Raw genomic sequence first — 12,082 nt, forward strand, 5'->3', positions numbered from 1 at the left:
TAGAGGTTGATTTTTGGTTTTTTTTAAATTCCTGGCTGTTCTTGTGTCTCTTAGAAATATGAAATTTGATTTAATATTGGATTAGATCAAAGAAGTGTGGAATTTGATTTTATATTACATAAGAGCAATATCTATGGTCAAAACTTTTTTCATCTCTTTATCTCTTTTTTTTTTTCCTTCTCTTTCTACAGAAAAGTTATTGACGCTAATCAAAGAGAAGCCTGGGTTACCAATGAAACCTACTGGGAACTGCGAAAGGATCCTGGTTTTAGTAAAGTAGACATTCCCGTACTCTGGTAAACTGAGAATGTAGACCTAGTAAACATATCACTCTGAAGAAAACAAATAACTATGCACAATATGTTTCCTATAGCTAAGCGTGGTTTGTGGGTCTATGGAAAAACCATATCATACGCATTTATATTCATCTTTATAATGGACTTTTGGAAGTGCATTAGACCAGGCCCCTGACCACTTCTGGATCTTTCTAATTTTGCAGCATCTTTCTAATTTTGCAGCAGCCAAGCAGCCATCAAAACTAAAAAAAAAAAAAAAAAAGGAAACAGAAACTTTTTAAAGTTTCATACACTGAAAGCTCATAAATAAAGAAGCAGATGAGTTATCCAAAGTCACTCGGAAGAGGTGGTAAGCGCAAAACTGAAACCGGTGCTTTAAACAGACATTAAGAGTAATACAATTTAAATTAAAAAAAAAAAAAAAAAGAGAAAAAATCCATTTTGTTCCAACTATTTTTGTTAAAAACTCTTGGGTCACAACACTGTCATTTCTGGCTTCACAGGTTAGTCCTTTGGTGTGATGTGCTTGGACTGGCCTTTGTCAAAAAGATATGCTTTTCCGAAAGCTGTTCCCATTCATATGCCATTGTTCATGCCTTAACAAAATATGAAGATGTACATTAAGTAATTTTAAATTATCTATGCTTAGGCTTGTGTGAAGAGCAGATTTTTAAAGCTCTAGAATTTTATCACAATATAAATACTGGAAGACCTGCATTATTTGAAGTCAAAAGATAACCAAACATCTGACTGTATTTCAAAGGAATGAGATCTACTGTACATGCTGTAGCTTTGGGATGCTGACTGTATAATCAGACTGAAAAGAAACTGCTGGCTGGATGAATTTCAATTTTGGTAAATGCATATGAGTTGCTAGTCAGATAGTTCATATTCTAAATGACTGATGCTAAGATGCAGTCATCACATTTAGTACTGGCTGGACATAGACCTCTCAGTGAATCTCATTTTCCCATAGCTTTTTATACAATTAGAAATCCCTGAAGCTTTGCAACAGTGTTAAAAGCACAGAAAGATTTCATGTGAAGGTCTCTGGCTTCTCTCCAGAAGCTGGATAGTACTGTACATGTAACTGTTTTCTGCCACACACAGTGTTTATTTTCCTGGCTCTGTTTTTCCCCCATCCACTTTTCTTATCTAAATTTATGTTTGAGAGTATGGCAGAGGCCCCCACGTGTTATAGCTAACAACTTCTGCTTGTGTTGCCAAAACAGCTTTTGTGCAAAATACGCTTTACATTTTTTCATAAAGTGGTTCTATATTTTTTGATTAAAAACAAAGTCTCTTATGTGTTGCTAAGCCTCAGTTAATATAAGTGGGAGAAGACTTGGCACTTTCTATTTGGAAATCTCTGAAACATTAAACAGTAGGAGGGCAGACCTTATTAAAAGAAAAAACAGTAATTTATTAGATAAGAGCTACATTCCATGTGGTATGATCTAGTCTTCCATTTGTGCATGTGTTATACATCCCACCAGTGATGATAGGTTAGATTTCATGCACAGACTCTGTATGCCTTTCTGCCCCTACATAACATACAATTTTTCTATTTAAGATTGATTCCAGTCCTGAGACCAAAAATAAAATTACTAGATAGATAGGTATGTGATCTGCCAGCATAGCTACTTGATTAGTTGTCAGTGCATTACTACACATCCCCACCTCTCTGCCTGCTTCTTTTTTCAGTCAGGTCCCTATACAGCCGAGATTGCTTTGGTTATTTAATATTAATTTAATTCTCCCTGTTGATTGTATAGCAAAGTAACTAGCAGGCCAACTAGCTGCTAATCAGTTCCAATTTCTTCACACAGTTCTGTTATCAGAAAGAACTATGGAAACCTACAGAAAATATTAAGTAGACTTTTCATGAATTGTGGATGCTCATGAATTTTTTATAGAAATTTGGTATAAAAGTCCCTGTGTAGATTAATGGGATTTCTTCCAAAGAAAAATTTAAGTAATTCAAAGAATGTTATCTTTCTCTTTCCTAGCTGAACCTAGTCTGTTTTATTCTTATTGTAGTTCTGCAATTTTTATTATAAGAAAATGAAAATACATCAAAGTTGTTTTTTTAAATAATATTGGTTAAGGTCATCCTACTTGCGTAAATAATATTGCACTAGGAATCAAATTGACACATTGTGTGTAAAACAGCAATTAATTATTCTATGTAGTTTTCCTTAAAGCAAACTCTATTAAATATTTGCCCATCTTTTGCTCCAATCTTTGTGTGCAGTTCACCGTGATATTAGGAAGTATTATGTGTGTATGACTGCAAGAACATTTGCATGTCCTCAAATCTTTAATTTAAATAGAGAAGGAAGGTCTTTAGTTTTACAGTATTCTGGCAGAGCTCTGTGAATGCCATTATTTGCAATGCAAACTGAAACTTGGTGGGCACTAAAAATGCTATCACTGAATTGTTTTTTACAGTTGCTTATTTGGCACTCACTTAAAGAAAAATAATGCTAACATTTTTAAAATCTAGAAAATCTGTGATATGCTAAATCTTTCTATTGAAGGCACTTTCTAAGCCAAGTGGATGTTAAATTAGTTAGTAAGTAGAAAAGACACAAAATGATGCAACACAAAATATTTGCATTCTATATCAGGAAATTAAAAAGTTCAAGCAGATGTACCATTAAGCAGTTTCTTGTAATGCAGAATTCTCTGTATTCTGTGCGAAATCTGTTATTGCATTTTTTCTCTAACATTGGCAGACATCATGGAATATTTTGTGCTGTTTCTAAAGTGGATAGGTACAGGGCTTCTATCCAAATTATAATTTTTAGTCAACCTGTGACGTTTCATTAAGTGAGAGAGGATGGTGAGGTTTCCCCATCCCCTGCCCATGTAGTGCAGAGCTGAGTATCCCATGCTGCAAAGAGAGTGCACCCACTGGCTGTTTTGCAGCCTGGCACCTTTTGCAAATGCCTGCTTGTTTTTGGCAGGGCTGCTGCTCAGACATCTCTTCGCAGCACGTGGGATTTTTCCGCTCAAGGAGTGGACTTTTTCACTCCTATTGAACCTTGTGAAGTGTTTCCTGGCCCAGTCCTCAAGCTGAGCAGTGTCCTTCTGCTTGAAGCTTTGCCATTTGGCATGCCATCTCATCCCCCTAATTTGATGTCGTCTCTGAACTAGTTATCATGTAGTCTTATGTCCCTGACCAGGACACTGGTGAGATGTTGATTGACAGGGCCACAGAACTGACCCCTGCAGGGCTGTTCTCCTTGCTGGCTGCCAGCAGGGCACAAACCACTGATCACTGAGTGCCCTTCAAGCCTGGGATTCAAGCAGTTTTCAGCCTAACTCACTCCATTCATCCAGGCAGTATTTCCTTTTGGAAGGCATGAAAAATACTATCCAACTCAGTAGATTTAATTGCTACACACTTGGTAAGTGTTGAAAATTAGTGTAAATCATTTGACATGTAAAACTTTTTATGCCATTTAAGAAGTTCTTTTGGTTCAAAGACATATGCTTTTCCCCTGTGTTTTCTCAAAACACTTATTTCTGTATAAAAATACACAATACTTATGCTTTAGTTTCACAATAACGGGCTGTACTTTCTATTAATATTTTTAAAGTGTACCTTAATTTCTTCCTTCTTCTGGTACTTTGGATATGATAAGGTAATAGTAGCTATTTTCATCAAATGCAATGTCTTAAAAGATTTAAATAGCTTCATTCTTATTTTAGATTAGTATTATTGAGATGGCAGAGTTTTGGCATATTAGAAATTTTTATCTCACAGGAAAAGACAATTTGAGTTGATTTTCATGAAGTATCACCGTGATTAAAAAGTCATCTAGGCACCCATTCTAATTTTAGATAGATGTAAGTTTCTTCTTTGTATTTGGCTTTAAAAGTCAATTCCCACTACAATGCTCTTCATCACACAAATAATGTTACCCTTCTTTTTTCTCCTTTTGAACTTCTGACTCTGAATAAGCCCATGTGGCACCTGTGGGTTTTATGTGAGTGACACATGCCAGGCATGTGTAAAGTACAGCTGCAGTATGGAAACATGGCACAGTGTTGAAAGATACTATCCTTAATTCCCTACTGAGCACTGCCAGTGCTTTTTGGAAACAAACTACACAAACCTTAAGGCAAACCAGGAGCCAGCGCTGGTCCTGCCCCCATGGGCACCTGTGAGCACCTTGCATCTGGGCTGTGTCCTCTGTTCCCCACGCAGGGAATGGGATTTTCTCACCTCTCACCACTGGAGCTCAGCACAGCTGCAGCCTTACACTGAGCTTCTCCTCAAAAAAATCAAAATTTTTAGAAATGCCCTGGAGGGGAGGAGAGGTTAATTTGCAATTGCACAATAACCAAGAGGGCTGAATATATCCATTCTCTGTTTTGCAAAACTTGCTCTCACTAGTAAAGGCCTGTTAGTATAGGGAAGGTAGGTGTGCTCTCCTTGTTTTACAGGAATTTAGACATTGTCTGGTGCAACAATAAACAATAGCTATTTCACATGTGTTTGCTGCAGTTGAAATCTGAGGAATGAACATTTTTAGATACCATTAGTAATAATGGAGCTGGATAATTAAAGCAAAGGAGGGTTTTTCAGATTAAATCCATCTGAAAGTGTATCTGTATTCATATGCTAAAATGTTAGGAGGAGTTAAGCTAGAGAGTTTTGCCCACCTGGGGGAATAAGATTAATATTAAAAAAGTGTATCAGAAACACTGGAATGTCCTCACTGGTAACCTTGTGTTATAAACAGACCCATGAGAAAGCTAAGGACATTTGCTATGTCATAACCACTTACCTTGGCAGCTACTGGGGCTGAAAAGCACTACCTTTTTTTTTTTTCTGTCTGTCATTGAGTAACAGTCACTAAAACTGTGTAAAATTTGAATTTACGCTTCAGTACGTATATTGATAATTTTGAGGTATATTTAATATAAAAAGTAGTATAATTTTCTACGTCACCATTCCTGGTTACATTTATGGCAATATGGATACCAGTCAGTATTTTCATGAAGAAAGGGGTCTTGGGTTTGTTTTTTTTTTCTTCTTCTTTTTTATTGTTTTTTACATGGAAGAATCTAGACTGTGTTAATAAATGATTATTCTTTATGGAGAGTATCTCCATAAGCTTCATTACAACAGTGACTGGCACCCAGGAGAATGCTGCAAATCTGAGTAAGGTCAGAGAAATTGCACATTTACAGCAATTTATCTTATTTTTATATTATATATTGTAAGGAATCTACTTACAAAATCAGATATATTATTTACTCTTAAACTAGGGTACATAAAACTTTTATTCATTGGCTTTAGTATAAACTATATGTTATTTCCATTAAACTGAGAAGTATCTTTATAAAAGGATTTTTATACAGTTTCTTGCAAGTTTAAAAAGTAATATTGATGTACTTGTGTTTTATATACCAGCCTACTCCTTTGTCAAATTTTGTGGCACTATAAACTCATCATCTCTATTTCTTTTTATTTTTTTTTTTTTAACTTTCCTTGCAATCTTTGTCAAACCTCAGAAAAGAAAGGCAAGGGAGAGACAACAATGCAGAATGGTAAAACTAGTCACAGAAGCTGTGATGTGAGATGTTAACAAAACAGAAAGTTTTCTAACTTGTAGGAATTAAAATGTCAGCAGAGCTGCTGAATTCATTTCAGACTGGTTATCATAATACCATTTTTCTTTCCACTGATCCGTGACAGCATGAAAAAGGGGAGGATTGGAGACATTTGCTCAGAATCAATGCTGAAGGTGAAGGGAAGTTTTTACTCCTTTTATAAATAAAAAATTACTGTAGCCAGCATTTGGCTGAAGATGTCTTGGTAATGTGGACAAGAAAGAGAGTTACATAGTCTGAATATAATCAGCAGTGTGTAATACGTTCTTTCTGGCCTATGAATAATTCATTGAAGTATGGTAAAGCTTATTATTGGTACTCCTGGAGCAATGATTCAGACATCTCCTGTGAAACACTAAAATGTATTTTCATATTGACTGTTACTTTTAGTGGTCTGCATTAATGAAAGAGGATATCTTATGCTGATGTATAATGTTGCTCACCCAGAACATTAGGCATGCAAAATGGGAAGAGGTGAGGAAATTCCTTCAGAAACTCAGAAGTGGGTAGATTCTCTGAGAATCAAAATTATGTGCTCTACAAGAGCAGAACACTGTGGCAAATATTCAGCCAGAACTGTTCTTCACTGAGCTACTTGCTTGTGGTGCCAGTCGGTGTAGTCACACATGCAACCTCTCGTTCTGAAATTGCATCTATTTTTAGGATTGTGTTTCTGTCCCAAGGCTTGCTTTGTCATGTCCACCAAAAGTGATCAGTGGTTGAGTCAGGACTGCCAACTCAGATTTCTTGTCTTGTAGTTCTGTGCTGAATGTTCCCTCTTTCTTTATTAAAGTCACCTGAACAAGAAATATTAGGGTAATATTAACAGTGAATACATGGCTAATCATCAGTATTTTCCACAGAAAGGAAAATTCAGAATAGCTTCTTTAACTATGTGGAAGAAATACAGATGAGTTCTTCTATTATACTTGTGTTTGCTTATTACTTTATAAAATATTTTGGACTGGATCACAATAAGTATATTAAAATTACTTCATCCCCTGTCTTGAAGTTGACATTGAAAATTGTCATTCCAATTTGATATTAAAAAACAAGTCTATTTAGTTTTTGAAATAAGTGCTACTGGTATTCTTTAGTAGTTGAGATACAGTATAGCAAATTGAGACCACAATAAATTTTATTTTCTGCTGAGTCTCACAGAAGACCTGACTGAGCAGAAAAATAAGTGCTGATGAATGTGTTTTGTTATGCAGGCAAAAATGCAAAATGACAACTTCTACCTTAGTAAGCTTTCTAATTAACAAAGTCGCCGTTCTTGTTATTTCTTAATAATTTCTAGACTATTTACTTTCAAACATTTTTCCACACTAAGAATTAATCCCATGAAGTTATAGTTTTAAAAGGTAAACCATGTTTGGAATTCTGCAGATATGAAGGGTGGTGTTCATGTCATGCTAAACATCCACTTCTCAGGGTGGACCACTAAAATTTCACCCTCAGGCCAAAAATAAATATCAGTGGGCTTTTCAAGTGAGATGCTTCTTTGTATATGGATTTGGGTCTATGTTAATTACTGTAAAATAAGTAAGAAATCAAGCTGCCAGCATCTGATGTGTGAAATATTTTTCTTCCCCAGAATTGCATAGCAAACTACCTGTTCCTTATCTGTTACTGCTAGATTCTCTTTTATTTATGAAAATGAAAATTTCATAAAATGGAACTGCTGTAGCATCAAGAAAGATTATTATAATAGTTCTGTACTGCCATGATAGTTCTGTCATGTATATTTTATCTGTTGCAACCGGTAGCAAGACTCTTCTCTGGGTCTCTATCTAGTTTTCTTTGTATAATTAACTGGTGATTTATAATTCCTCAATATTTCAACAGCAAAGAATTCTGTATTTTCTCTCAGTTTTGCACAAAGCTAATATAAATTTGGAATAATGTCACACCTTTTTGGGTGTGATCACATCCCAAGCACACATGTATGAAATGTTGTAAATGTTAGTATTTTTACCTTGCTCAAATTCTGAGCATGCCATTAGAAGAGTAAGGTTTAGATTAGTTGTCATTTTTATACCGCCTTACTGAGCTTCTTTGCTTTTAACAACCTTTCAGGTGGTAGATTGTGCTGTGCCAATTCTTTGCTGGCCAAAATATCAGAACCTAAGCAGCTTAAAGAGCATTCTTTGCTGGCATCCATGTGCTCCTTCTGGAAAAAAACAAGCAAAACAAACAATTTCTGTTGTTTCCTTGTATGCCTCCTTGGGTAGCTTACCTATGAATGGAGATCCTCAGAGTCTTTCTACTCTGATTATCCTATTATGTCAGGTACAAAGGCAAGCAGAAACTTGCTTTGTGGTTTTTAAGATGAACTTAAAGGCAAAAAGTTGCTTTTTAGAAGTGTAATTTGTAGAGCCAGTGCTGCTTTTAGGTAGTAGATAGTATCTGTTTTAAAGGGAAATAACAGACTGTATGGAGGAAGGGTATGTGTTCTTAGATGCACCAGATAAATTTTTTCTATTGCTTTCAAACAGCAAAAAAAAATTTAAGGAAAAGAAAGATAGTGAGAAGCATTTATTTTTACCTAGATACCCAAATGTTGCAGAATGCATTGTCTTTTGAATACTTCAGTATTAAATCTCACATGCAGCACTCCCAATTTTATACTCAAAAGTTTGCTGTGGACTTCCCTAATGAGATGACAAAGAGTAGGATACTGGAAAAAAAATCAGTACCATAATTTCTAAGTAACTCTAAGTAATAGAAAATTAATTTTCAGATATATGTAGTGAAAATTATATAAGCTACTTATAGTAACACAAATTTTAAAAGCGTAAGTTTGGACCTTTGTAGTATATTCAGTAATTTAACATTAAAAAAAATATTGTTAATGGTTCTTGATTGATTTCCTGCAAATGCATTCATCTCTTCTTGACTATTCACAAGTTTGGGTTGTCTTCATGATGATTCTTCTTTACATCTTATTAATTCTGATTTCAAACATGGGCTGATTATGCCTGAAAAAGGTGTAATTTTATTGCTTATGGTTAGTAAATATCAACAGCTGAGGAGCAATAAAGAAAGATGTGATTTGTGTATTCCAAACCTATAGACTTTTATTGCACTGCAGGAGTTAATCAGCAGCGCACATGAGATTTTTTTTCCTGTTCCATCTGCTTGGACTGACGTTACACAGGCATCAGTGTGTTCTTAGCATTAACATTGCACACAGCTCTCATTTAAATCAGTTTGAAAGTGTAGATGCTTAAGTTCAAACAAAATCGCTTTACAGTGACACGCCTAAGAAAACAATGCACCGGCTTATCTGGTTACCCCAGGTTTTGTAGCACTTGATTTCTAATTCCTACATGCTTAAACAAATGAGCACCTACACAGAGGCTGAGCTGCTGTTGGCACTCCGTTCTCTGTTGAACCCAGTGAGCTTCCAGGTGAGTGGATGATCTAGCTGCCCAAATCTATTTCAGCTGTAGGCCTAATGTGCAGTTAAGCCTAGGTATTCAACTAGTTGCCCTTAAGCTTAATTTTGAACATGAACACCATGTTGTGGAAGATAAAATGTGTGAATACAGTTGGTTTGACTGCTTGCCACTCCGAGCAATATATTTGACTTTCCTTTGACTCTCTTGCGTTTTGGAACCTTATTCTGGAGCTTGTAGTTTTTAAAAACAAGTTATCTTCATGTCTCTGCAAAGCTCAGTTAGGTATGACATTTGGAATAAAGAACAGTACATTAAAACAATTACAGTTTATCATACTATATCTCATTCTGGCAAGCTTAATCGTAAGAATATTTGCAGTCCCTGTTCCTGTTTCCCTATACTTTCCCAGAGCTGAAGGTTGCTAGTACTGTATGCCAGTCAAATAAAAAAGGAGTCTAATCTTTCTGATTTGTGGAGCAGGATGTGGCAGAGTAGGAGCATGCTCTTAATCTTAGCCCGGAAAAGGATGAATGTGAGAAAGTGCCTCTCTCCGTCTAGGCTTTAGCACATACATAGAACTGCTTTCTTTTGGTATTTTGAGTTCTCTGGCTACTTCTGAGATTAAACCTAGCCAGGAAAAAGCAGTAGTAAAACAGTTTTAAGTTTCCATGTGGTGCAGCTGCAACACTTATTCTGTGTCTTTGCACCTGTATGTTGGTTTTGAACGTACTGTTGTAGTAATCCAGAGAGCAGATGAGGCCTCACACTGACTACCTCTCATGCAATAAAACCCAAGCTCATTCAGTAGTTAATGTTGATTACAGCTGAGCATCCTTTGGCCACATGATTCAGGGAGGTGGTAGTGGGGGGAATAGTAAACAAGAAATAATAATAAAGACTTTATTCCACTGATGTATGTGGTACACTTGATACCCATAACACCGACTCCAACTGAAGGATGTCCTACACCTTCTGGTAGGAAATAAAAGGTGAATTTGGCTATGCTATAGTTTTTGTTGTGCTCTAAAATGTAACAAAAGATGTCATCTGTTTCCTTCAGGCTAAGTCAGATTCTCCAGGATATTATGTCCAAAACATACACACAATTCTTATTTTTGAGGAAACATGATGCTCTTTTACCTGTTGCAATGTAATTGGATAATGCATGTACAAATGACTTGTGTAGCCTGCCAATGAATGTTGCTAATGCCTTACCAAAAAAAAAAAAAAAAAGATAAAGCATATTTTTTGTATTTTTTTTTCCTCAGAGGCAAATCCAAACAATGCTAGATTTGGGAAACTGTTTACTGAAAAGCATTTTCTAATAGATCTCTGAAGAAGTGCAATTGTATAATTACTATTGTTCAGTGCATACAGTACATTGTCTCCATCACTCTGTACACTGCTGCTATTAGTGCTTGTTCTAATAAATCTTAATGTACACTGTTTAAACTGCTGGCGTCTGTGTTCTGATTTATTAATATAAGAAACACTTGAGGCAATGGTTCTTGACTATTTGTAACTAGTTAGATTATCTGATTATTAATCATAACATTTTTAATACATATTTTATAGATTGATTTTGAAGAAGTGGGTGATAGGGGCAGCAAAAGCACTGAATCAGTGGCTTTTCCTTTCTAACCTTTTTCCACTGCAGGAATATTTTTATAAAACTTTTCCCATGTGATTCTTTATGCAGTTTCTTTAAATCTGTCAGGAGCTACCAACTACAGTCTCAAGGTAATTTTCTTTTTGGCAGTTCCTATTTACAGCTTCATACTGCAGCTGATAAGAGCCTTTTTTTTTTCTCACTTCAGCTTGTTCTTTGTCATTAAAGGGAGCTTACACTATGCTTCTCAAGTTTTGAGAGAGGGTGTAGAAAAAATTGTTCCTGATGTTCTCTAATAGAATTGAAAAAAGTGGAAAGGAAAGAAAAAAAATTACTTGACACCCACCCTGTCTGGCCTCTTGGAAAAATAACAGTATGTGGGATTTTGAGATTTTTTTTTTCCATTATGTGTTCTTGTCAGCTGTTCAGCCCTTAGAATGAAAGCATAATAAAAAAATAAGAATTTGGTTGGGAGGAAGAATTAAGGTTTCTGTTATTTCTTGGCATTGCAAAAAGAACAAGTGTTCAAACAGTCTGGAATGCTGCCTGAGTAGAAGCAATTGCAAAGGAAGGGAAAAGGCTTTTTCCATGAATGGCAGTGCTTTCTGCCTCGTGTCACATCTACATTGTACACATGTACAAGTGTACACATCTTGTCCAAACCCGTGCTCTGAGGCACAGGCACACTACATGGGCCCTGTTAAACCATTCCACAAGTGAAACTGCTTTCACATTTGTGCAGTTGAGACCTGTCCTTTACCTCTGAGTGCTTTGGATGACTGTGACTCAGTAGAATTACTGTGCATGAGTGAAATGTCATTACTTAATTCATAAAAAAAAATCAACACAACAAACCTTTGGGAATAGAGCATGAGAGGCCTGAGAGGCAGCACAAGCGATCTGACACCTAATTTAGCACCAAAACTATTACTTTAGGTATGAAAGTAAATTACATATTTAGATTTAATCTAAGCAAGAGACAGGTGATGCTTCTTCATAACCACAAACACGTAGGTGCTGTGGTGTGGTGAAGTGAGACAGAGTGGGAAGCTATTGACAGGATTTCATTCTGACTCAGCTAAAGGAGTTGCCCACAGAAAGCTGTTCCAAGTTTCACTGCTGCTACAAAAATCTGTTCTGATATG

General features: G+C 35.9%; 1 protein-coding gene across 4 annotated transcripts in view; it reads left to right on the top strand.

The window, feature by feature from the left end:
• OSBPL6 (oxysterol binding protein like 6) overlaps window positions 1-10,780 on the top strand; it is a 97,358-nt gene extending 86,578 nt beyond the window's left edge. For all 4 annotated transcript variants that reach the window (XM_088058517.1, XM_088058518.1, XM_088058516.1 and 1 more), the window contains one exon: window positions 192-10,780. In XM_088058517.1, coding sequence (XP_087914643.1) covers window positions 192-300 — 109 coding nt within the window. In that variant the 3' untranslated portion in view covers window positions 301-10,780. The remainder of the gene's footprint in view (window positions 1-191) is intronic.
• The last annotated feature ends 1,302 nt before the right edge of the window (window positions 10,781-12,082 follow it).

The sequence above is a fragment of the Pseudopodoces humilis genome, chromosome 8, assembly GCF_049639895.1.
Source record: "Pseudopodoces humilis isolate 2021_Gansu_Grassland_sample_001 chromosome 8, ASM4963989v1, whole genome shotgun sequence".
Taxonomy (NCBI): Eukaryota; Metazoa; Chordata; class Aves; order Passeriformes; family Paridae; genus Pseudopodoces; species Pseudopodoces humilis.